The sequence below is a fragment of the Crinia signifera genome, chromosome 5, assembly GCF_055691185.1.
Source record: "Crinia signifera chromosome 5, ASM5569118v1, whole genome shotgun sequence".
Lineage (NCBI taxonomy): Eukaryota > Metazoa > Chordata > Amphibia > Anura > Myobatrachidae > Crinia > Crinia signifera.
In genome coordinates this window covers 72,941,181-72,968,865 of record NC_139221.1, presented here as the reverse complement: position 1 = coordinate 72,968,865, position 27,685 = coordinate 72,941,181, and the positions used below count along the sequence as shown (strand labels likewise).

At 44.9% G+C, this 27,685-nt stretch overlaps 1 protein-coding gene across 1 annotated transcript in view; it reads right to left on the bottom strand.

Moving 5' to 3' along the window:
• LOC146080316 (ras-related protein Rab-10-like) overlaps positions 1–23,224 on the bottom strand; it is a 74,685-nt gene extending 51,461 nt beyond the window's left edge. Inside the window, exons 1-3 of the mRNA XM_083187460.1 lie at positions 22,946–23,224; positions 6,273–6,333; positions 3,239–3,377 (exon numbers count right to left, since the gene is read on the bottom strand). Coding sequence (XP_083043586.1) covers positions 3,239–3,377; positions 6,273–6,333; positions 22,946–23,072 — 327 coding nt within the window. The 5' untranslated portion in view covers positions 23,073–23,224. The remainder of the gene's footprint in view (positions 1–3,238; positions 3,378–6,272; positions 6,334–22,945) is intronic.
• Between the last annotated feature and the right edge of the window lie 4,461 nt (positions 23,225–27,685).

Here is a 27,685-nt window from a genome sequence, read left to right as displayed (position 1 = left end):
TGATCATATGATTGTAGACCTAGACACTGTAGATCAGGGGTTCCCAATCTTTTTTTAATCACGGCACCCTAGAGTATCAGAATTTTTCCACGGCACCCCTAGGCCCAAAAAAATATATATAAAATTAAGTAGATTGTGTTTATATGTGCGTATTTGGTTCAGTTATGTGGTAAAGGGCAGGATTTGCTTCTGATTGTACACATTTTATGATTGGAAGCCACCAGCACTGGTTTTGTCCATAAATAATTGATATTAAATAATTAGAATTAGTCCTGGTCCACCAACCCGTGGCACCCCTGCAAGTGTCCCGAGGCACCCCAGGGAGCCACGGCACACAGTTTAAGAACCACTGCTGTAGATGATTTATACCATAACCCTCTTTATATCCAGCAAGTTTGAAACAGATCAGTGACCCTACAAAATATGCTTTCACTTGCTGTAATTTGGTCCATTTAGTGGCCTCTAGTGGTCATTAGACTAATTGAATATGCCGCACAAACGCCTTGCCCCATGAATGTTATTTATGTGTTTGTATCTTGTTTTTTGTATATACAGCACTTTTCTAAAATATGTAGGCTAAGTAAATAGTAGGATATAAGACGATTAGACGATGGTGGTACCAAAACTGGCATCTTGCCTAGGGCTCCATAGTATCTTAATTGTTTCTGTATACATATACACATACCTATACACATGTATATGTATGTATGAATGTATATATAATATGTACTGAAGTCTGTATATAGTATACAAATATATATTTATAATTTATTCTTTTTATATATATTATATGTTACATACATATTATATATGTACTGTATATGTGTGGTGTGTGTGTGTGTAGGGATGTTTGTGGACTATCTGTGGTGGTCAATTGTGGCCTGAAGTGGGGGGGGGAACCCAGAGATATCAGTGTAACGGGCCCCAGAACTTCTGATGCCGGCCCTGCGTGTTAGACACAGCTGCCATCCTAATGCTAAGGCAAGTTTGAAATGTGTTTGGCCACTCTCTGTCAAATGTGTTATTGGGATGTGGTCAGGATCTTGATGGGCCTCGAAGATAAGTACTGGCCTTGAGATTAGACTCTAGGGGGATATAGAGGGTTTAGGCTGTGGGGGTGTCGGAGCTAAGGGTTAAGCTGTGGGGTGGAGTGTTAGAGTTAGGCTATTGGCTAAGGTTAGACTGTGGGACTAAAGAGATGTACTAAACACTGGAGAGTGATAAGCGAAGATAGATAAAGTACCACCCAATTAGCTCTTAACAGCCACATTACAGGCTGTGGTTGAAAAATGACAGTTATGAGCTGATTGGTACTTTGGGTAGATAGAAGTATCTACGCTGATGATACCGCTATCCCACTATGTATTACACCGGCAGCATGTGCTATAGCACGCTGATATACAGGGCAGTGTAGGATTTCGACAGCTACAGGTATTGTTGTCCTGACTTCACATCAGGGACAGCGCTGACCCTATCTGCGGCAGAGGCCGGCTCCGGGCTGTATGTGAGCTCTCATGTGAGTAGTGAGATCTCGCACATGTGCACTGGATGAGGCGTATGCTCAGGCAGGGATTGCCGGAGGGGTTAGTCTTCAGTCACTCTCTTCTTCAGAAAAGAAAGGAATACATCTTGTCAATGTAGCTTCCTACTTGACCTCAGTAATCAGGCAAAGCCCCAAAACTTTAAAAAGGGGCAGCAGATTAGATTGGCCAAAGGGTTGTTATCTGCCATTAAATTATATCAAGTTCTATCAAAGATGGTATGTTGGCCATAGCATCTAATCAGATTCTATTATCTTCTAGAAAGTACTAAATAAATAAGACGTAGAATCTGATTGGTTGCTATGGGCAACATCTCTTCTTCTTCAATAGAACTCCCATCTTAGTCAATTTACCCCATAATGGGGCAGATGTATTAAACCGGGCGAAGAGATAAACTGGAGATAAAGAGGAAGGAGATAACTCACCAGCCAATCAGCTGTGTTTGAAATATGACTGTTCGGAGCTGACTGGCTGGTGCATTATCTCCTTGACAGGTTTAATACATCTGCCCCAGAGTTTCTATGAAGCAGAAAGTGCTTTACCGGCACATAAATGTGCCCTAACTTAATCGAATAAGTGTGCAGTCGTGCACATAGGGGAAATCCATTCGCAATCACTTACCATCTAATGGTTTTCCCCTGTTCGCAGTGCCAAGTAAGTCTAGACACAATGCTGCAACCCTGGGGAGGTGGAGGCCTCTGCTGACGTCAGAGGCCCTCCCTTCCCATGGCCAGGCCTGCCTGTGTTTTTAGAAAACACCGGTGTGCCGCCCGGCTGTCAATCTACTTACGAGCAGCCATAGAACCGGGCTGAATTAGCCACTTTGTATCCCTTATTGCAGAGGTGGCCAACCTGTGGCTCTTGAGCCACATGTGGCTCTTTTCTTAATGAAATGTGGCTCCTGCAGCAGTGGCACTGCTGCTTGCCTCCTCCGATGCTACATTGCTGTGTGATCGATGTGATGTTATGACATCACGTCGTGGGAGGAGCATGCTATACCCAGCATTAGGGAGAGGGAACAGAGACCACAAGGCTTGAGAGGCTGTGTGCGGCGACTGGGCGGCAGAGAGGTTGCGGTGGCCAGACTGCAGATTAGATATGCGGCTGCAAATGGGGTGTGGAGGCTGTCTGCTTAATTTTGTGAGTCATTTTTTTAACAATAAAATAAGTGAAATCAAACATTGATCTGTTCTGCAAGGATTACTGCAAGTAGCTTCACATAGAAGCCAGAATTGTAAAACATAACTGAAAACAGGGATTGTCAAATGTCCCACTAAAAAAAAATTACAGCAATGAGAAAAGGTAATAAAGTTTTTTTTTTATTGGGAAGATTACGTAATTGTGTATTTTCAATGTGCTTGTGCAACAAAAAACTGGTTTGACTCAAGGTCATGCTCCTACAAATGTTATTTCAAAGACACAAAAATGGGGTATGGCCTTGTGCCAGCTAGGCCACGCCCATTTTCTACATGGTATCGGCTCTTTGTCTTACCATAACATATTTTTTGGCTCAATACCTCTGATTGGTTGGCCACCCCTGCCTTATTGGGTGTTACAGGTGTTGACATTTTAACCATGTAGACATTATGATATTGGACAACTTCACTACATCTTCTTTCAATGTGTCAAACTACTCAAATGATTGTTTTACCATCTATTCCATTACTTACCAATACTTACATACTGTTGTTTCTTACCATTTGAATATCTTTCATCCACAAAGATGTGTTCTCAAATGAGTCTCGATTTGTGATATCGTAAACAAGAACAAATCCTTGAGCACCACGGAAATAGCTGACACTTAGGGTATGGAAACGTTCCTGTCCGGCTGTATCCCTGCAAAACAGTTATAGAAACCAGATAATGTTGTAATGCAGGACTCGCCTCCTTCCACATTCTAGGAATTCCTTCACAGCAGGAGCATAACAGAGCGCCCTGGGTCCCATGGCAACATGGGGTTGGGATCATTTGGTCCACAGGAATAACCCATGTCAACCATTTGACTGTCAACCTTCCCAATGTCAACCTAATGCTTGTGTCGACCTAATGACCATGTCGACCTAAAGCCACATCAACATTTTGAGTGTGCTGACCTAAGCCCTGTCAACCTTCAGTGGTCGGCCTAATGCATGTCAACTTTCCTTTGGTCAACCTTGTCACCGTATACCAGCAACATGAAAGGGGACCCTAAGCATCACCTCTCTGCAGCAGTTACCCATTGTATGCCCCATAATAGTGCCCTAGTTCATTTCCTGAACCACAGTAGTGCCATTGTTAATATAATGCATGAGAGTAGTGCCCTAGTTTGCATTATGTCACATTATATGGCTACCAGTGCACATTATGGCACACACAGTAGGGCATATGTTCTGAGTGGTCTATATGTACTAATCCTTGGAGAGATAGAAGTGGAGAGATAGAGTACAAGCCAATCAGCTACTAACTGCCATGTTTACAGGGTGTGTTTTCAAAAATTTCCGTTTTCAGCTGACTGACTGACACTATCTACTTTATCGCTCTCCAGTGCTTACTAAATAGACCCTTATGTCTTGGAGAAAGGTAAAGTGGAATGAGACAAAGTACTAACCAATGAGCCCCTGTCATATTTCAAGTTAGGAGTTCATTGTAAGTTAGGAGTTAATTGGCTGGTCCTTTATGTGCTTTCACTTTATCTCTCTCCATGGCTTAGTATACATATGTCTCACAATCCCCACATTATGACACACAGTGTCCTCAGCTCATATTATTCCACATTGCAGTGCCCCCTGTTCACACTGTGCCACGTTAGAGTACCCTCCAGTTCAAATGATGACACTGGTGTACCAGTTCATATTATGCCACACTATAGTGCCCTCCACATTACAATGAACAGATTAGATAATGACACATTACAGTGCCCTCCAGTTCATATTGTGCAACATTACAGTGCACCCTTACCATTATACTATCCATTACACAGACTCCTGCAATGCCACACAATTCAGATTGGGCAATGAATCACACCCAATTGCTTAGTAGGCATATCTGGAATGCTGGGATGCAGTTTTATAACATGGGTCCGGATTCCCTAATCCTGTGGGCCCCATAGCAATGGCACCCCTTGCACTCTATCTAGCTACGCCTATGCCTATGAGTCTCATCACAACATTGTCTTGTGATGCCTATTATCTAATGTAACTAAATAAATTAAACGAAAACAACCGTTTTATAATTTTTAGGCTTTCCTCAGATTTAGAAGTGCAAAGGATCTTTGTTTTATGTACTAATTAGTCACAATGTTTAATTTAGAAGTAACAGACACTAGCCTGTGCTTCCCAAAGACAAGCCATGTACTATGAGGACAAGCTGCCATTATAGGTCTCTGTGGTGTCGCTCCTTCTGTAAGGGATTTGCAGATAACAGAAAGCTGCTTAAGTTTCACCTTGTGGCATATATATATATATATATATATAGATAGCTGAGGAAGGCACTCCAGTAATAGATGTATAGTACTCGCCGGGGTGCTGCATGCAGGGTGAATGGATAGGCAGTGAAATCGTGGCACTCTCTCGGACTTTCAATAATAGACTCAGTACACAGGGTACAATGCCAATGGCATTGTACCCTGTGTACTGAGTCTATTATTGAAAGTCCGAGAGAGTGCCACGATTTCACTGCCTATATATATATATATATATATATATATATATATATATATATATATATATATATATATATACAGTCCAAGAGAACTGGCACTCCCGGGCTTAGGTGGAGCCTGGCGTAGCTTGCCCCGGTGCCTGCAGTTAGGAACCTTGCAGTACCAATATACAAATACAGGAAAGAGGGCACTCGGGGACTCCAATTTGGTGAAAGTAGTGGACTGATTTATTAAACAGTCATATGCGTCGTCAACGTTTCGGGGTCGCCCCCGTCGTCAGGACAGTTACAGTGAATTCACTGTAACTGTCCTGACGACGGGGGCGACCCCGAAACGTTGACGACGCATATGACTGTTTAATAAATCAGTCCACTGCTTTCACCAAATTGGAGTCCCGGAGTGCCCTCTTTCCTGTATTTGTATATATATATATATATATATATATATATATATATATATATATATATATATATATATATATATATATATATATATATATATATATATATATACACACTAGTATGCCCGCTTGAAGCAAATGTTTTGAAAGTTAGTCTGCTACCTTGTAATTGCCTCAGTGTTTGTGCATATGTGAGAGAGAAAGAGATGTAGTTTCATTCACTGCCAGCAGATGGCAGTGTTTCAGAGACATAGGTGCCATCGTTCAGCTGTCCTTTTATTTCTATACAGCGCCGGCGGCTGTCAATACCGGCAGCAGGGAACTGGGGGCGGAGCGGCCCTGTACTGCCACTGCCTGCTGTGACCTCGCAGACCCCGGCAGTGCTGGCTCCTCCCAGCCACCACGGGGTCTGCGGCAGTATTGTTACGCCACTGCAACTTATACTTTATAAACCCCAGTCCTGTGCCCCCTTTGTCTGGGCCCTGACCTGGAGTCCCCACAGTCCCCCCTGATGGCTGCCCTGTTTGTCTAAGCGTAACCTGTGCGACACGGTACCATTGACTTCTGCAAAGCTAGAGATAGGAATCATTAGGGTACCATAGTCTGAAGCAGTGTGGGTGCACCAAAGCCAGGGGTAGTATGTCTATATTTTACCGTCTAGATGAGTCTGCTAGCAGGAAAAAAATCTTACCAGATCTGAAGTTTTAATTCTTTATCGTCAATGTGGATTATTTTTGTTTTGAAATCAATACCTAAAGAAAACAAAAACATTTATTGAAAAAATAATCTCTCCTTAAAAGTGTGTACACACGGCAGGACATGCAATGAGATGCGAGTCCCGATGCGATCAGATCGTATCGGGACTCGCATCTCATGGCATGCTAGAGGGGCACAATTTATACTATATAGTCTTGCCTGCCCTCTCTATCTGGCTAACGATTTGCGCTCACATGGGAACGCGCATCGGCAGCGCACCAGCTCGCAAGCCCTAAAAAAGCATGCCATTTGGCTTCCGATGTTCCCTATATCAGGAACATCGGAAGCCAAATCTTACCGTGTGTACACACTATAAGGAACATTTACATGGAACCTTTTTTTTGTACTAAAGGCCCCCTTACAAGTTGGACCTGATTGACTTGAGATTTATCCTATGTGCAGGAGGATCAATCTCTTGGTTAGGATTGTGTATTGGGTCCTACACATCAGGCACATCAGATTTTGTCAGACAGGCACATCAGATTTTGTCAGATAAATTGGCCCAATCCATCTGAATTGGGTCAAATCTTATGTATGGCCCGCTTAAGAATAACTGCACGCAAAAGCAGCCAGTATTTACCCTGCGCACACAAACAAAATAACTCATCCATATCTAACTGCGCTTGTTATATTTGCCCCAGCTGTTGTTGAACTACACATCCCAGAATGCTTTGCTACAGTTTTTGCATGGCCAAATAGCGAAACTGTAGCAGTGCATGCTGGGATGTGTAGTTCAGCAACAGCTGGAGGGCCAAAGGTTCCCCATCCCTGAATTAAGAACAGCTATAGTCACAGATTTTTGTTCACTGTTGCTTCACGATTATATAGCAAAATCGAGCTTGAGGTGGTAAGTTGCAGGTCCATTGGTGGCATTTTCAATTCAATCGACCCCTTAAGTGGGAAATATTACTCTAAACAAAAAGTTTTGATTGAAGTTTTACATTTACAGTATAACAGCTGGAAAATGCCCAAAGAATCAAAGGGCACAAAAGTCCCTGGTGACTTTATTTCATTCACAGTTTACAAATATAATAATCACTGTGGCACAGTGGTTGGTGTTGCTGAACCCATCACCAGGGGTATTGGGTTCTTTTAGCATGTAACCAGTGATTTCTTTAAATCTAAGGGGTGTATTCAATGCGGCCGGTGAGGGGGCTAAATGGTGGTGATCGCAGAAAACAAGCGATCCTCGCTGTTTAACCCCCGTGCCGGCTGCTCACCCTATTCAGCGTTCCAGGGGAATCCTCGCTGACGGAGGGCGGACATAGAGGCTCGAGGCTATTGCAATTAGCCGTGAGCCTCGCTGTTTTAGCAGCCGCATACGCCGATGCTCCCTTGCTCCAAAAAGCTAGTGAGGGGGAAACGGCGCATACAGGGGGTCAGTTGAATACTGACCGTGCGAGCTGTGTCAGTGAGCAGGCAGCACTGCTCGCTGTCACAGCTTGCCCTCCGCATTGAATACTGCCCATAATATTTCATTTTTAAAAGAGATTCCATTTTTACTTTCTGATGGCAGTATTCTCCTTGCTTGCCTCACCTTTTACCACAGACAGTGGCACTGAGAGGGCGGGAAGCAGGTGCCAGTTCTCATGGGAGTCTTCGATCATTCCCTGCTACTCTGCAGTCTGCCTAACAACCATTGGCTGCACCTGAGCACCAGCTCAGCCAAGCAGCGCACTGGACAGTGAGAGAGAGAGCAGACTGCTGCTGCAGTCCTCGCTCACCACCATATGCAGTGCTGTGCTGTATTACTATTTGGGCAGACAGGAAGGTTGTCCTCACTACCTTAGAGTCGCCCCTGTTTTGAAAGGGGACGTGATCATACTTTCCCAAATTATGCACCCCCTGCCCCCACACCAAGGCATGTCAGAGGTCTTGATGGCCCTGATTATGAACTTAAAATCCATTAAATGTGAGTGATTGGTTTCTTTGGATTATATTTATAATGCATATGTGGCACACAGGAGCATACTGGCTCTTACTGTAGCAGTGAAAGCAGCGACTATCACAGACAGGGACTGATAGAAGGACATCTCTTTTCTTTAAATAGTAAATACCATTTAAGCTTGTATTATTGTTCTTAACTGTATATCTACAAATCACTATCGTCCCTCTCATGAGTGGAGAAAAGTATGACTCCCAGTCCCAGCTATACACATTACAGCTGTCATCATGTCGTATTATTGCAAATGGGGGCAAAGGTACTGTAGGGTAGGATTTATCAGTGCAGACAGAGCTCAGAATGTTGGTCCAAAGCCTCTCAGCTGACTACATTGAGTGCCATGTGACTGTGGTTTCAATGGTGTTGTGGAAACTGCAAAATTGTAAATCATAAACAGGAGCTTGGCTAAACAAAAATGTTAATTGCAAGAAATGTTAATTGGTCTTTTTTATAGTCTGTTATATTGATTATTATATAATTTTGGGGTTGTTTATAATATATATATCATGCCTTTGGGGATAATACATATAATGCCTTTGGGGATAATGCTCCCCCCCCCCCCCCCTGCCAAACACCAGACCCCCCCCCCCATTTATAGTAATACAATAATCTAAGTAATGTATAGATGGAAAACATGATCCCTATTTAAAGTCAGGTAGGTCAGACTGTGAAGAGGAAGCGATATTTCCATGCAGACTAATTCCTTCTTGTGGAAATGTTGCGTCTTCAATCCAATATAGAATCTTACAGCAGCTTGGTATGGTAATGGTATAGATGATAGACAATGGCTAGGTTGAGAGTCACTAGGTCGACCACCACTAATGGTTGACAGTGACTAGGCCGACACATAAGGATGATCTACATACACCCTAGGTCGACATTGACAGTAGGTCAACTCAAGCTTTACATTGACATGGACATGTTTTTTTCATGTTTTTATAGTGTCGACATATACTGTATGTATCGCACTCCCTCGCATGGATTGCGTGCTTTGCTGCGCTCGGCACACTGTTATATTCTCACTCTATGCCCACTTGGATAGTAAAGGAAGAAAAAACACCTTTAAAAAAATTAAAAAAACCATGTCGGCCATGTCCATGTCAACCTTAAGCTTGTGTTAACCATCTGTCAATGTTGACCAAGGGTATGTCAACCTAGTGCCGACCTAGTGACTGTTGACAATTAGAGGTCGACCTAGACATTGTCTTCCCAGGGGCCGCATACCCTAGTTATTTCCTCCCCTAAATGAACTATGGTGAGAAGTTTGCAATTCCAGTAGATGTATTTTGTGCCTATTTATCAAACAATATTTGTGGCTATTTCCCTCAAAAACACCCGTCTATCAGCAAGTATTAACCCCTTCCTGACAGAGCCAGTTTTTGCGTTCCTGACAGAGCCCTTTTTTTCAAATCTGACATGTCTCACTTAAGTGGGGATAACTTTTTTTTGCTTTTACTTATCCCAGTGATTTTGAGATTGTTTTTTCGTGACACATTGAACTTCAAATTAGTGGTAAATTTGGGTCGATACAGTCTGTGTTTTTTTGTGAAAAATACCAAAATATCGTGAAAAAATGGAAAATTTAGCGATTTGCAAAATGTTAAATTTTCTGCTTGTGAGACAAATAATCTTACCACTCAAAATAGTGAATAACTAACATAGACCATATGTCTACTTTATGTTGACATCATTATTTCAACTTCCTTTTAATTTTTTGGGACACTAGGAGGCTTACAATATGAATAGCAAATTCTCAAATTTTCAAGAAAATTTCAAACACTGATTTTTTTAGGGACCAGTTCAGTTCTGATGTAACTTTGAGGGACTTGTATGTGAGACACCCCCATAAATGATGCCATTTCAAAAACTGCACCCCTCACAGTATTCAAAACAGCATTTTGGAAGTTTGTTAACCCTTTAGGTGTTTCACAGGAATTAAAACAAAGTGTAGGTGAAATTTCAAAATTTCTTTTTTTTTGCAGATTTGCAATTTTAATACATTTTTATAAGGAACACAGTACATTTTACTAGAGAAATGTGACTAAAAATTGATTCCCCCAATTCTTTTGTTTTCATAAATATCCTATATGTGGCCCTAGTGTGCACGGTGACCAAACCACAGGCTTCATAATAGAAGGAGCACCTACTTGATTTTGGAGCCTCCTTTTTATGAGATTATTTTTTAGGCACCATGTAGGTTTCAAGGCACCATAAGATGCTAAAAGTTAGGAACCCCCCCACAAGTGACCCCATTTTGCAAACTACACCCCTCAGGGAATTCATCTAGGGGTATAGTGTACATTTCAAACCCCCAGGGGTTTCACCAATTGTGGTACAACTGGGCAGTGAAAATGAAAAATTATTTTTTTTACACAAAAATGCAGTTCTGGCTCCAAATTTGTCATTTTCAGAAGGTATGAAGGAGACAAAGCACCCCAAAATCTGTGCCCCAATTTCTCCCGAGTACGGCAATGCCTCACATGTGACCAAAAAATACCAGTTGGGTGCATGGCAGGACTCAGAAGGGAAGGAGTGATTTTTGGATTTTGCAGCTCAGATTCTGGTGGAATTTTGGTGGGTGCTATGTCGCATTAGCAAGACCCCCCAAGCACCAATACAGTGGAACCCCCCACAAGTCACCCCATTTTGAAAACTACACCCCTCAGGGAATTTATCTAGGGGTATAGTGTACATTTCAAACCCCCAGGGGTTTCACCAATTTTGATACAAGTGGGCAGTGAAAATGAAAAATTACATTTTTTTACACAAAAATGCAGTTCTGGCTCAAAATTTTTCATTTTCAGAAGGTATGAAGGAGAAAAAGCACCCCAAAATATGTGCCCCAATTTCTCCCGAGTACGGCAATGCCTCACATGTGACCAAAAAATACCAGTTGGGTGCATGGCAGGACTCAGAAGGGAAGGAGTGATTTTTGGATTTTGCAGCACAGATTCTGGTGGAATGAATGGTGGGTGCTATGTTGCACCAATACAGTGGAACCCCCCCACAAGTCACCCCATTTTGCAAACTACACCCCTCAGGGAATTCATCTAGGGGTATAGTGTACATTTAAAACCCCCAGGGGTTTCACCAATTTTGATACAAGTGGGCAGTGAAAATGAAAAATTACATTTTTTTACACAAAAATGCAGTTCTGGCTCAAAATTTTTCATTTTCAGAAGGTATGAAGGAGAAAAAGCACCCCAAAATATGTGCCCCAATTTCTCCCGAGTACGGAAATGCCTCACATGTGACCAAAAAATACCAGTTGGGTGCATGGCAGGACTCAGAACGGAAGGAGTGATTTTTGGATTTTGCGGCTCAGATTCTGGTGGAATTTTGGTGGGTGCTATGTCGCATTAGCAAGACCCCCCAAGCACCAATACAGTGGAACCCCCCCACAAGTCACCCCATTTTGAAAACTACACCCCTCAGGGAATTCATCTAGGGGTATAGTGTACATTTCAAACCCCCAGGGGTTTCACCAATTTTGATACAAGTGGGCAGTGAAATTGAAAAATTACATTTTTTACACAAAAATGCAGTTCTGGCTCGAAATTTTTCATTTTCAGAAGGTATGAAGGAGAAAAAGCACCCCAAAATCTGTGCCCCAATTTCTCCCGAGTACAGCAATGCCTCACATGTGACCAAAAAATACCAGTTGGGTGCATGGCAGGACTCAGAACGGAAGGAGTGATTTTTGGATTTTGCAGCTCAGATTCTGGTGGAATTTTGGTGGGTGCTATGTCGCATTAGCAAGACCCCCCAAGCACCAATACAGTGGAACCCCCCCACAAGTCACCCCATTTTGAAAACTACACCCCTCAGGGAATTCATCTAGGGGTATAGTGTACATTTCAAACCCCCAGGGGTTTCACCAATTTTGATACAAGTGGGCAGTGAAAATAAAAAATTACATTTTTTTACACAAAAATGCAGTTCTGGCTCAAAATTTTTCATTTTCAGAAGGTATGAAGGAGAAAAAGCACCCCAAAATCTGTGCCCCAATTTCTCCCGAGTACGGCAATGCCTCACATGTGACCAAAAAATACCAGTTGGGTGCATGGCAGGACTCAGAAGGGAAGGAGTGATTTTTGGATTTTGCAGCACAGATTCTGGTGGAATGAATGGTGGGTGCTATGTTGCACCAAGACAGTGGAACCCCCCCACAAGTGACCCCATTTTGCAAACTACACCCCTCAGGGAATTCATCTAGGGGTATAGTGTACATTTCAAACCCCCAGGGGTTTCACCAATTTTGATACAAGTGGGCAGTGAACATGAAAAATTACATTTTTTTACACAAAAATACAGTTCTGGCTCAAAATTTTTCATTTTCAGAAGGTATGAAGGAGAAAAAGCACCCCAAAATCTGTGCCCCAATTTCTCCCGAGTACGGCAATGCCTCACATGTGACCAAAAAATACCAGTTGGGTGCATGGCAGGACTCAGAAGGGAAGGAGTGATTTTTGGATTTTGCAGCTCAGATTCTGGTGGAATTTTGGTGGGTGCTATGTCGCATTAGCAAGACCCCCCAAGCACCAAGACAGTGGAACCCCCCCACAAGTGACCCCATTTTGCAAACTACACCCCTCAGGGAATTCATCTAGGGGTATAGTGTACATTTCAAACCCCCAGGGGTTTCACCAATTTTGATACAAGTGGGCAGTGAACATGAAAAATTACATTTTTTTACACAAAAATGCAGTTCTGGCTCAAAATTTTTCATTTTCAGAAGGTATGAAGGAGAAAAAGCACCCCAAAATCTGTGCCCCAATTTCTCCCGAGTACGGCAATGCCTCACATGTGACCAAAAAATACCAGTTGGGTGCATGGCAGGACTCAGAAGGGAAGGAGTGATTTTTGGATTTTGCAGCTCAGATTCTGGTGGAATTTTGGTGGGTGCTATGTCGCATTAGCAAGACCCCCCAAGCACCAATACAGTGGAACCCCCCCACAAGTCACCCCATTTTGAAAACTACACCCCTCAGGGAATTCATCTAGGGGTATAGTGTACATTTCAAACCCCCAGGGGTTTCACCAATTTTGATACAAGTGGGCAGTGAAAATGAAAAATTACATTTTTTTACACAAAAATGCAGTTCTGGCTCAAAATTTTTCATTTTCAGAAGGTATGAAGGAGAAAAAGCACCCCAAAATATGTGCCCCAATTTCTCCCGAGTACGGCAATGCCTCACATGTGACCAAAAAATACCAGTTGGGTGCATGGCAGGACTCAGAAGGGAAGGAGTGATTTTTGGATTTTGCAGCACAGATTCTGGTGGAATGAATGGTGGGTGCTATGTTGCACCAATACAGTGGAACCCCCCCACAAGTCACCCCATTTTGCAAACTACACCCCTCAGGGAATTCATCTAGGGGTATAGTGTACATTTAAAACCCCCAGGGGTTTCACAAATTTTGATACAAGTGGGCAGTGAAAATGAAAAATTACATTTTTTTACACAAAAATGCAGTTCTGGCTCAAAATTTTTCATTTTCAGAAGGAATGAAGGAGACAAAGCACCCCAAAATCTGTGCCCCAATTTCTCCCGAGTACGGCAATGCCTCATGTGTGACCAAAAAGTGGCAGGACTCAGAAGGGAAGGAGTGATATTTGGATTTTGCAGCACAAATTCTGGTGGAATGATTGTGGGTGCTATGTCGCATTAGCAAGACCCCCAAAGCACCAATACAGTGGAACCCCCCCACAAGTGACCCCATTTTGCAAACTACACCCCTCAGGGAATTCATCTAGGGGTATAGTGTACATTTCAAACCCCCAGGGGTTTCACCAATTTTGATACAAGTGGGCAGTGAACATGAAAAATTACATTTTTTTACACAAAAATGCAGTTCTGGCTCAAAATTTTTCATTTTCACAAGGAATGAAGGAGACAAAGCACCCCAAAATATGTGCCCCAATTTCTCCCGAGTACGGCAATGCCTCACATGTGACCAAAAAATACCAGTTGGGTGCATAGCAGGACTCAGAAGGGAAGGAGTGATTTTTGGATTTTGCGGCTCAGATTCTGGTGGAATGAATGGTGGGTGCTATGTGGCATTAGCAAGACCCCCGAAGCACGGTGAAATTATGAACCTAATATTCCATAGATGTGTGGTATATTTTAAAACACTCCTTTATACATAGGCCGGGTTTGTCGGGGCAAGTGTCACACTGGAAAATAGTTTGCTTTCTTATTCCCTTTTTATAGCAAACTTTGCACCTTTTTTGTGTCCTGCCCTTTTTTCCAGTGGAGGGGATTTCATCAGGAAAATGCTGCCCTGGTACAATACGGGGGCCAGTACTAGAAGTACTGGGGCCCTCTGCCTGCTGGTTCCCAAATATTAGGCCCTTTATGACTTCCTCTTGAAAGTGCATAAATGTCCCCCTCTGGCCGGTAGAACGGAATAGCACGTAAGCGTTATACAGTGCCATCTGGATGATATACACGGCCACCTTCTTGTACCAGATTTTTGTTTTCCGCAGGGCACTGTACGGCTTCAGTACCTGATCTGAAAGATCCACTCCGCCCATGTACCTATTGTAATCCAGGATACAATTAGGTTTTGAGGTGTGGGTACTGGTACCTCGTACAGGGACGGAGGTGGTACTGTCTCCGTGAATTGTTGTCAGTATAAGGACATCCCTCTTGTCCTTATATTTGACCAACAACATATTTTCGGTGCATATTCCCCTGCTTTCACCCCTTCTCATTACTTGGGCAATGTGCGTTTTTGGGAGGCCTCTTTGGTTCTTGCGCACAGTACCGCAAGCTGCTGTACCTCTTGAACCAAGGGCCTTAAACAGGGGGATGCTGGTGTAAAAGTTATCCACATAGAGGTGATAACCTTTATCCAGGAAGGGGTGCACTAAATCCCAGACAATTTTCCCACTAACACCTACGAGGGAGGGGGGGCATTCTGGCGGTTCAATTCTTGAATCCTTCCCTTCATAAACCCTAAACCTGTGGGTGTACCCTGAGGTGCTTTCACACAGTTTGTACATTTTTATGCCATACCTTGCCCTCTTACTGGGAAGGTACTGGCGGAATTTAACCCTTCCTTTAAAATGTATAAGGGACTCGTCGATACAAATAAATTTTTCAGGGATGTACACCTCTTCAAATTTGGCACTGAAATGATCAATGACCGGCCTGACTTTGAATAGCCGGTCAAAGGTGGGATCATCTCTGGGTGGGCACTGTGCATTATCGGTGTAATGTATAAATTTAAGGATCGTCTCAAATCGAGCCCGGGGCATGGCCATACGGTAAAATGGAGTACTGTACAGAACATCTGTACTCCAATATTGCCTAATTTCTGGCTTTTTTACTATGCCCATATGAAACACCAGACCCCAAAACGTCATCATCTCTACTGCATCTACAGGGGTCCACCTAGCAAATGATGACGTGGGGTTTTGAGCAATAAACTGCTGGGCATATAAATTAGTTTGGTCCACCATTAAATTTATAAAATCATCAGAGAAAAATAATTTGAAAAAGTCAATTTCTCTGAGACCTGTGGAATCAAATTGGATTCCTGGCATGGCCAAAAACTCAGGAACCTGGGGCTCAAAATTGTCTGGTGGTGGGGTCCATACGAGATCAATTATTGGGGGGGGGGGTCTCAGCTGCTCTACGGGGGCGTCTTTGAGGGGGTCCCTCATCACCAGAGGAGGAAGAGGAGCTTAAGGCGAATCCTTCAAATTCCCCGCTTGCATCACTGGCTGTGTCAGAGTCAGAAGCAAGCAGGGCATATGCCTCCTCCGCTGAATACATTCTCCTGGATGACTGGGAGGACATTTGGGAGGACATTTGGGAGGACATTTGGGATGCCATTTTTATTTTTGTGTTACTGGTAGTGAAATGTTTCAACACGTGTATAGTGTAGGGGGGGGGTACAAACTTTATTTCAATCCGGGGGGTATGTAGTGTGTATGTGGTGCAGAAAAAAAAAAATACTTTATACCAATAAAAAAAAAAAAAATGAAGGGGTTAAAAATAAAAAATTTAAGGGGTTAAAAAAAAAAAAAAGGTCCTGCGCCAAAAATTGAGCACAGATGTTGGTCAGTAACGTCTGTCACTGAACAGCGCTCAAAGGCAACAGGAATTTGATCAAAAAAAAAAATATATAGATCAACCCTGTGCCGAAAAAGATGATCAGTGATGTACGTCACTGATCAGCGCACAGCGGCCACAGGACACCCACAAAATCACAGTGTGTGTAAAAAAAAAATTAAAAAAAGACCCCACAGCACACACACAAAAAAAAAAGGTGATCAGTGATGCGACACTGATTACCAGTGAGGTGCAGCAGGTGCACAACCTTTGGTGCAACTGACAGGTATATATAAAAAAAAAAAAACCTCTGTACCCCCAAAAAAGTTGCTGATCACCTCAGATATAGTGATCAGCACAAAAGGCGGGGGCAGCAGACAAAAAATTTAGCACTCTCTATCACTCTCTGTCACTATCTCTCTCTATCTCTCTATCTCTCACTATCTATCACTCTATGACACTGCAGCAGCAGCACTGACAGGTATATCTATATATAAAAAAAAACCTGCGCCCCCAAAAAGTTGCTGATCAGTTAATTTATACTGATCAGCACAAAAGGAGGGGGCAGCAGTCAGTTATATCAAAAATATATAGCACAATCTGTCACTATCTCTCTCTATCTCTCTCTCTCTATCTCTCTCTATCTCTCTATAACTATCACACTGCAGCAGCACAAAATATAGCACTCTGTCACTAGGCCTCTCTATCTATCTCTCTCTCTCTATCTCTCTCTATCTATAACTATATCACACTGCAGCAGCACAAAATATAGCACTCTCTGACACTATCTCTCTCTCTATCTCTCTCTATCTCTCTATAACTATCACACTGCAGCAGCACAAAATATAGCACTCTGTCACTAGGCCTCTCTATCTATCTCTCTCTCTCTATCTCTCTCTCTCTATCTATAACTATATCACACTGCAGCAGCACAAAATATAGCACTCTCTGACACTATCTCTCTCTCTATCTCTCTCTATCTCTCTCTATCTCTCTCTATCTCTCTCTATCTCTCTATCTATCTCTCTCTCTATCTCTCTCTCTATCTAGCTAGTACACTGCAGCAGCACAATTTCACAGGAAGGCACAAGTAGTAACAGGATCCAGGAAGCAGTGATGAAGCAGCGATCAGGTAAGTATGGAGCAAGCTATGGAGCAAGGTTCTGGTCAGTATGGCGGCAGGGAGGTACGGTGACCGCACTGCACGCTATTCCAGACCGGAATGGCGTCTGCAGTGCAGTCACCGTTAGTTTAAATCCCCCTCCTTGGCTGTGATTGGTCCGTCGGTCCGACGAACCAATCACGGCCTTTGGGGGCGGGCGGGGTGCGGTGGGGTGACACCAGTGTCACCCTTACACCCCGCGGTGATTGGTGCTGTACTTTACAGCACCAATCACCTCTGATCCCGTGTCACCGGCGAACGTTATTCGCCGGTGACACAGGAAAACGCTGTAATTGGCTGTTCACACTGAACAGCCAATCACAGCGATCGCCGACGGGGGGGCGGCATCGCAGCCCCCCCTGGGCATGCACGGACATGTCTGCTGTCAGGGACAGCAGACATGTTGAAACTGTCACCGCGTCTATAGACGCGGTGACAGTTAAATGCCATGACGTACATTTACGCCATGTGTCGGGAAGTACTTCCCGACCATGACGTAAATGTACGTCAATTGTCGGGAAGGGGTTAAGAAACCCTGAATGTATGTGGCAGTGCCAATGTATGATGCCACAACAGGCGATAACAATACCTCAGTCTTTGCTATTTTATGTGCTTGTGCCATATTTTAGACTAGAATGATGGTACCCCAGCAACCAGTATGAATGAGAACGCTGAACAAAGGTGCACACAAGGCCCCCATCTGTTAAAAAGAGGTTGTGTACAAAATCCTGAAGGTGACCCTCCCGATGGTCCCAATATTGGCAGCGTAATCCCTACGGCATTTTGCTAAGTATTCTAACCCTAATCCTCCCCTCCTGGAGTCTAGCTCTAACACATTGGAGCAATATTGGCCTGATTTGCGGCCGATTTGGAATAACATATTAGGGATATCACTCAATATATTGCCCAATATGCGGGTGCCCAGAGTCAATATCGATGTCGTCCTGTCACCCAAACGGGCGATATCATTAGCAGGCTAGTTTTATATACTATAAATGAAGGATGTCTTCGTACATCGTTAAGTACCCAGGATCCATTGGGCTGACATATTGGCTGGGGACGCATCACTCATTGAGTACCCAGCTTAATGGTCCTTTTCATCAGTCCAACCCTAAATTGTTGCATACCCTACCCCTAATCCCCGCTCCTAACCATAATACCCACAGACGGTATTTCATGCTCTACCATCCACTAGAACAGGGGTGGGCAACAGCCGGCCCGCGGGCCAGATGCGGCCCGTGAACCGATCCTGCCTGGCCCGATGCCCCCCACCATGTAGCAATGACAAGCATTCCGACTTGGCTTGTCATTGCGCTGCAGAATGTGCGCCGCTGAGGAAACCTTGTTGTCACTTGGGAGGCTGGCTGGGAAAAGGCAGATGCTGAGCGGCGTCGGGGGGTGGGGTCACAGCACGAGAGAGGATCATCACAGCGGTACAGTTAAACTTGTGCTGCCCCCACCTCTACTTCCCTTCTGCTGTCTGGCCAGTGACTGCCCCTCTGTTCTCTCCCATTGATTGGACTGAAAAATCACATGACGGAAGTCAGTGTGACTGAGGTCCAAGTTCCAGTTCGACCTATCTTTGCCTGTCCTGGCATTTTGCATGGGGACGCGCATTACAGGAGCACGTGTAAATAAAGAAGTAAGTTACTCGATCTCCACACACTTGCTCCAAGCTCAGCCCAATGTTTTCCCATGTTATTGTCAATATTGGATGTGCACTTGTTCTTATCTGCCCCTAGTCATGTGGGACATCTGTCCCAACCTATGTGCTCATGTGCCTGTACCCATATGTGTCTCTGACAATACCCATGTGTACCTGTCTCTGCTACAATGTGCACCTCTGTCTGCTACTTTCCCTACCCATTTGGGCCTCTGCAGATCCATCTGGGCTGTCTTGGGGGGACGGGGACACAGTGCAGTTTGTGTCCATGTCGACAGTGTCGACATTCGGAACAAAAAAAAGTGAGAAACCCCATGTCAACCTTTTTACTGTTGACCTTCCCCATGTCGACCTAATGCTTGTGTTGACCTAACGACCCTGTCAATCTAACCCATATCAGTCGTGCCGACATTCATGCCTATCGACCTTCAGTCATGTCGACCTTCATGCATGTTGCCCTTCAGTGGTCGACCTAATGCTTGTAGACCTAATGTCTGTCTATCCAATGATCCATACCCAAGTACACACATCAGACAGAGTATCCAGGTACCCCAAATAACACAACACTCAGGATTCTGCATGAGCGGATCCTCTTCACTTGCGGAAATAATGAAGTGGGGAGGTTGAGCAAGCAATGTATAGTAGCATATTTGCTACTGGGGGGTTTTACTTTTTGGCATATGCAAGTTGGGTGGCAGGTGGGTCTTTGTAGAGGTTATATACATTTGAGGAATGCTTGCTGACTGATGTGGGTGGGTTAGTGGTGCCACTCGCAACATCATTGTGGTCCCAGATTTGTATCTTTGAACACCAGGCTACAGAATGTGCAATATAGCGCATCTGTGCATTAATCCTCAGCATATGAAAGTAAATAGAACTAATAATTGTTCACTATTTCACTGATACAGGGCACTGTCTGCCGCAGAATTAAACCAAAAGTGCATGTTTTACATATCACATGTTCCAATAGTCATCATACATGAGGCAAATATAGTGCTGAATTTACAGACCTAAAAGCACTGTTAAACTATTTTGTTCTGCATTCCAAATTGTGAATTGAAGCCAAATAGGGGAGAAGCGCTGCTGGGGAGTTGCAGTAACAGTATTACAGTATGTATTCCCAGTATAACAGTATGTACACCCAGTATTAAACTATGCAGTCACAGTAATACTGTAACAGTATTATAGTATTCAGTCCCACTAATACAGTATGTACCCCCATTATTGTGTGCAGTCCCACTATTACAGTATGTACCCCCATTATTGTGTGCAGTCCCAGTATTACAGTATGTAGTCCCAGAATTACACTACTATGCAGTCCCAGCTTTACAGTATGTAGTCCCAGTATTACACTATACAGTACCAGTATTACAATATATCCACCGAGTATTACAGTATATAGTCCCAGTATTACATTATGTACAGTACCCCCATTATTGAGTGTGCAGTCCCGGTATTACACTATAGTCCCAGTATTTCAGTATGTAGTCCCAGTATTACAGTATGTAGTCCCAGTATTACAATATATACTCCCAGTATTTCAGTATGTAGTCCCAGTATTACAGTATTTACTCCCAGTATTACACTATACAGTACCAGTATTACAATATATCCTCCCAGTATTACAGTATATAGTCCCAGTATTACATTATGTACAGTACCCCCATTATAGAATAGAATAGAATCAACTTTATTGGCCATGTGTGCTTGCACACACTAGGAATTTTTTGTGGATTATTGAGTGTGCAGTCCCGGTATTACACTATAGTCCCAGTATTTCAGTATGTAGTCCCAGTATTACAGTATTTAGTCCCAGTATTACACTATACAGTACCAGTATTACAATATATACTCCCAGTATTTCAGTATGTAGTCCCAGTATTACAGTATTTAGTCCCAGTATTACACTATACAGTACCAGTATTACAATATATCCTCCCAGTATTACAGTATATAGTCCCAGTATTACATTATGTACAGTACCCCCATTATTGAGTGTGCAGTCCCGGTATTACACTATAGTCACTGGCGTAACTACACTAAGGCAGCCACCGCCACCGCTTGGGGGAGCGAGTGGCAGCGCTGTCTGTGTGGGCGCCGTCATCCAGCACTTTCTTGCGCACCCACCGCCCGTCGAGTCAGCTGGTGGCTGGCTCAGCCCACCCATATCAATGCTCTGGCCGGCTCACGATGTGACGTGCTGGCGTCACACCATGCTCTCCCCCGCCCTGCGCTGTACTCCTCCTGAGTTAGTACAGCGCAGGGCGGGGGAGAGAGCGGTGTGATGCCAGCACGTCACATCCCGAGCCGGCAGAGTACAGGAGGCAGGAGAAGATGCAGCCGGGACCCACAGCCACTTGCTGAAGGAGAAGGGGGCACAGGAGCAGGGGCGTAGGGAGGGCGCCGGAAGGTCTGCTCGCCCGCTCCCCAGCTCTGGACCTGCCGCTGCAGCCTCCGTGTAACCCACCGCTGATGCCTCCACCGTCCACATGACCCACCGTCGCTGCTGCCCTGCGCTCCCTAATGTGATGCCCTGCTTCCCACTGCAGCCTCCACGGGACAATGGCCGCTGCCTCTACGGTACACTGATTGTCTAAATGATGATTGCTGTCCTTATATCTCTCTCTGCTGTCCTTATCTCTCTCTGCTGTCCTTATCTCTCTCTGCTGTCCTTATCTCTCTCTCTGCTGTCTGTATCTCTCTGCTGTCTTTATCTCTCTCTGCTGTCCTCATCTCTCTCTCTGCTGTCTTTATCTCTCTCTCTCGGCTGTCTTTATCTCTCTCTCTCGGCTGTCCTTATCTCTCTCTCGGCTGTCCTTATCTCTCTCTCGGCTGTCCTTATCTCTCTCTCTCGGCTGTCCTTATCTCTCTCTCTCTCTCGGCTGTCCTTATCTCTCTCTCTCTCTCTCGGCTGTCCTTATCTCTCTCTCTCTCTCGGCTGTCCTTATCTCTCTCTCTCGGCTGTCATTATCTCTCTCTCTCTCGGCTGTCCTTATCTCTCTCTCTCTCTGCTGTCCTTATCTCTCTCTCTCTCTCTCTCTCTCTCTCTCTCTCTCTCGGCTGTCCTTATCTCTCTCTCTCTCTCTGCTGTCCTTATCTCTCTCTCTCTGCTGTCCTTATCTCTCTCTCTCCGCTGTCCTCTCTCTGCTGTCCTCTCTCTCTCTCTCCGCTCTTTCTGCTGTCCCACTCTCCCATGTCTTTTCTCTTTCTGTTGTCCTTTTGTCTCTCTCCACTCTCTTAGTGAGTACATGCATCCTGGCAAAATATATATATATATATATATATATATATATATATATATATATATATATATATATATAAAATTTGTGTGTGGGAGGGGGGGGGGGGGGGGGGGGCGCCACAATTTTTTTAGCAGGGGGGAGCAAAATTTGTAGTTACGCCACTGACTATAGTCCCAGTATTTCAGTATGTAGTCCCAGTATTTCAGTATGTAGTCCCAGTATTACAGTATTTAGTCCCAGTATTACACTATACAGTACCAGTATTACAATATATCCTCCCAGTATTACAGTATATAGTCCCAGCCAGTATTACATTATGCACAGTACCCCCATTATTGAGTGTGCAGTCCCGGTATTACACTATAGTCCCAGTATTTTAGTATGTAGTCCCAGTATTACAGTATTTAGTCCCACCGAGCTACTGTTGCTTCCACAGAGTAATTACTACTATACAATAAAGTCAGATTCCACGATGAAGGCGACGGGAGGATTAGTTAGTACAAATGTTTTGCAAGTTCTGAACTCTGCTAACTCACCCACAGTGGAGATGTAGGAGGGGATGGTGTTGTCCGTGTACCGGCTGACAATGCACGTCTTCCCGACGTTAGAGTCCCCAGCCATCACTAGCTTAGTCAGCAGTTTCTTCTCTGCCGCCTGTGCCATCCTCTGGTGCTCACAGTGACCCGTGCACCCGGTGCCAGCGCCCAGACTGATGTCTCTGTAGCAGGGAGAACTGGCGGCTGTCAGCACCCGTGTCCGCACACGCAGTGCTTCCGCATAGTTACTGGGTTGCAAAACTAACTTTCTTCCTGAAGACAAGACACACGTGTGCGTGTGTGTGCGTGACTGTACTAGTGTGTGTGTCTGTACTACGTATGTTATTTCTGTGGGTCAGTGTGTATACTGTATGTATATAGGCTGGATGAACTGTATGTACAGTACACTATGTATGTATTATTTATCTGGGTCAATGTGGCTACAGTATACAGTATGTGTAAGTATACTGTATGTCTGTGTAAGATAGATACATAGATTGATAGATTTACTGTATGTGTTTATTATTTCTCTGGGTCAGTGTGTGTACTGTGTATATACACAGGGCCGGCTCTTATTCTAGTTCACTCTTTCTGACAAAATCCTTCTTAGATGGACAAAACCATGTGCACTGCAGGGGGGAAGATGTAACATGTGCAGAGAGAATTAGATTTGGGTGAGTTATTTCGTTTCTGTGCAGGGTAAATACCAGGGTTGCCTACCCTCCCGGAATGGCCGGGAGGGTCCCGGAAATCGGGTCCCCCTCCCGGCCCCCCAGAAAGGGTGGCAATCCTCCCGCATATCCAGTGTTGCAAGTAAGGGGGTACGGCGTGGTACGGAGTACCTGTAAGAAATATGGTGCAGGTACGCAGTACCACTTACCCCTGATCCACTGTCATTTCTATTTTCATTTTAAGTCTAAATATAATGCATCCGCAGCCCGCCCACCCAGCGTTATGATTGGTGCTGTATGCAGCTACCGGCTACTGCTGATTTAGCCTGTCACACTGACTGGCATCAGCAGCGCCGACAGCATGAAGAGCAGGCTCCACTATTGTAAGCACAAGCTGCCTGGCTCTCCCCCAAGCAAGAGCCAACCTACCCCCAGTCATTCCCAGTTTCTCATTCCCTGTCTCCTGTGTCCACGCCTCTATTGTCATTTAGTCACTCCTCTAGCTTTGTGTGACCACGCCCCCTGATGACACATGACCATGCCCATTTTTGGTGGAGGCTATCAGTACCACCAAGAAAAAAATTCTACTTGCACCACTGCGCATATCCCCCCCAGCTCCCGCGATGTGTCCCTTGGCAGGGGGGTCCGCGGGTAAAATCCAGAGATCGTGCCATTTTAGCCCCGCCCCCCGCAGTGCAATGCCTGAAATACCGGCATTGCACAGGGGGCGGGGCTAAAATGATGTGACACTGTAGACATGCCCCCCCAGCAGGGCAGCATCGCCACGCCCCCGAACCACCTCTTTTTTCACTCCCGGATATGGCCCCGCCCCCTGCCTAACAGAGCTGGCTGCCCTCTCCCGGAGAGGGCAGCTCAAAAGTCGGCAAGTATGGTAAATACTGGCTGCTTTATTTTTACACTGCAATATAAATCTCACTTTGAAGTAAAACCCCACCCAAATCTAATTCTCTCTTCACAAGTAACATCTGCCCCACCTGCAATGCACATGGTTTTGTCCATCTAAGAAGGATTTTGTCAGAAAGAGTGAACTAGAATAACCCCCAATGTGTTTTGCCCTGTGGGGATCTCATGGTGTGCCTTGGCAATTTTAAAATCTTATTTAGTGTGCCGCAAGGTAAAAATGTTGGAAATCACTGCTCTAAGGCCTAGAAATGGCCATTGACTATCGATGATTCAAAATCATTGATGGTTTATGGCCGATGTTGAATACTTTTGCCATCGATGGGAGAGAACCAGATGGTTTGCCTACATCGATGGCACAGCAAAAACAATGTTTTGCTTTTTTTTTTCTTCATCTATCCTGGTGACGCAGCTGACCTTGGAATGTGGTAGGGTCCGATAGGAGCCAGGCACCTAATGCTAAACCTTTGAAGAGAGGCAGGCTCCTCCCTACTGCATCCCATCAGGCCTCAGTTCGTTTTAGGTGCTCACAGGAGTGGGTGCTATGCTGAATGGGCTGCTGCCGCAGCCAGAAGATTAGATAGCTAGGTGTTTATTGTTTTTTCTTAATTTTACACTTAGGACAGGTGGCAGTGTGAGGATTCTATGAGAATGAGCTGACATAAGCGCGTCCTGTCAGCGTCCTGTGTGCAGAGAGACGCTGTCTGGTCTCTCTGCACAGTGCTTACAGCTTCACAGTGGTAGAAGCTGCCTGGGCCCAGGGGGACTCCGGGTCCGGCTCCCCGCAGGGGGGATCGTAGGTGAAGGATCTCCCAATATGGCGGACGCCATTTTAAATGAGCTTACAGGCTGGACTCCATGCAGGAGGGCACAGCCTGTTATAGGAGCCCGGACACGGGCAATCCCAAGAGATCTCCGGCCGAGGGGGAGGCACTGGGGAAAGAAGTCATCTTACGGAGCTGCTTCCAGGGGGTAGATGGCGCCAAAGAGCCACGGACCCCGCTGGAGCAGGGACAATGGTCTCTTCCTTTCACTCTGTTTGGCGCTTTTGAGAAGCACTGTGCTGCAGAGCTGAGGGTCTGTTTCTTAAAGAGTGACAGACTTCTCCTGGGCATCGCTAACCCCGCTGACCAGAAGGGTCCGCTGGCAGACAGATAAGTACTCTGGCATACTTTGGCTCAGTACTGTCGCCTGACATTTTGCACTGTGATATTTATCATAGCAGAAAGGCATTCTGCTGTTATGGGGGAGGGAGCGATGGCCTTGTTAAACCCCTGCAAATTTTGTGGGCTTGATTTAACACCAGAACAGATGGCTCAAGGGGATATTTTCCCTGTTTGTGAAGCTGTACCCACACGCTCAGAAGGGGGATCAGCCTGAGCCTGCGTGGGCTGCTGCCTTAGGCAAGTCTGTCACTGCGTTGTTGCAAGTGTAAGACAGAAGGATGAATTCGTGAGGTCCCCTAGACCATTGTCATCCTCTCAACTGTCCACTAGTTCCATACCCTTATCACAGGGGGAGCCGGCCCTTTTGCAGGTCATGCAGGATACTGCACAGGGCATTCAGAAATTGAATACTCTCATGGAGCAGTTTTCAAGGGAGCCTGGGGAGTCTTCCAGACATTCTGTAGCATCTCTGCCTATCCTCACTGTGAATTCCAAGGAGGAGGGAGAGTGTGGCCCGGAGAGGTACTGGGATCAGAAAGAGGAATTGGATTTTTCTGTGCCAGGAATTGAAGATTTGATACTGGCTGTAAAGCAGGCTTTAAATTTAGCTGAGGGAGATAAGACTCCTGTTCAGCACAGGTCTCCTTTCCCTCGGATTAGGGCATGCAGGACTTGTTAGGAGGGGCTTGGAAAACACCCGATAAAAAGATCCTGTTACCTAAAAGGTACTTGAGTTTATACCCAATGCCAGAGAAGCATATTAAGTTGTGGGAGAAGGTTCCATTAGTAGATGCTCCAGTCGCAAGGCTGTCAAAGGCTACGGTTTTACCTGTACAGGGCGGTGCTGCATTTAAAGACCCGGTGGATAAAAAGCTGTAGGTTTGCTTAAAAGCAGCTTTTGAAGGTGTGGGGTTTACTCTCAGGCCTGTGAATGCGTCCGCATGGGTGTCCAAGGCGACGATAGTGTGGGCTAATACCCTCTGCTCTTTTCTACAGCCAGATACGGAAGCCGGGGCTGTAAACTCCATGCCAACGTGGATAGTTCATACCCCCACTATCCACGTTGGCATGGAGATGATTCTAGATAGCGTGGCAAGCGTAGTGATCCACCGAGCCCGTAGCGTGGGCGAGCGCAGCGAGCCCCGCAAGGGGACACAGATGCCATGCTGGTGCCGTGAAAGTACACAAGTACCAAAGATCTTTTGGAACCATCTATTTGAAGTATCAAGAGAACTCCTTTAAAACAATGGGAGGACTGTGTCCTGAAGGCTCCCTTATTGTATTGGCAAGGGAGTTGATTCAGATGTCACTTTGATAGTGTAGAGACCATTTAATTGGGTGTATATTCCTTTAAGACCTCTATTGGGTGTATATTCCTTCAAGACCTCTTAAGTAATTATATATTAGATGCCCATATGATCTGGGTAAAATAGGATAAGGTATTCAAGCTCTCTGGTTATCTATTGACCCGTTTATGCCGTATACTGTAGTTACCATTTACAGAAAACACTGTATATATACCACCAATCCCATTAGTCCATAAAAAGAGATGGGATGAAGATAGTTCCTTTTCCTAGGAGCAAAAATCGTATGTGTGTCCTCTAATGAATCTAGCTCACAAGTCTTGTGAGCTGGATTCACTAGAGGACACACATACGATTTTTTGCTTGTAGGAATAGGAACTATCTTCATCCCATCTCTTTTTATGGACTAAGAGGATTGGTCCACGACCAGGCCTGCTTGGGTGCCGCCTACAAATGCTTGCTGTGTGTCATTGAACTTGCCATCGCTGGCTGTGTTTGCAAGGGGACCCCGCGCATGCGCACAGCAAACCGTGTGCATGCACGGTCATTCGATAATCGGCAGGGCTGCGACTTTGCAGCCCTGCGATAGGATCTGAATCGGGCCCACAATCAGTCTACATCCATCAGCTGCGCAGGGTCGGCACTGCTATTGCAGCTACACTTTTGGGTTCACTTCCA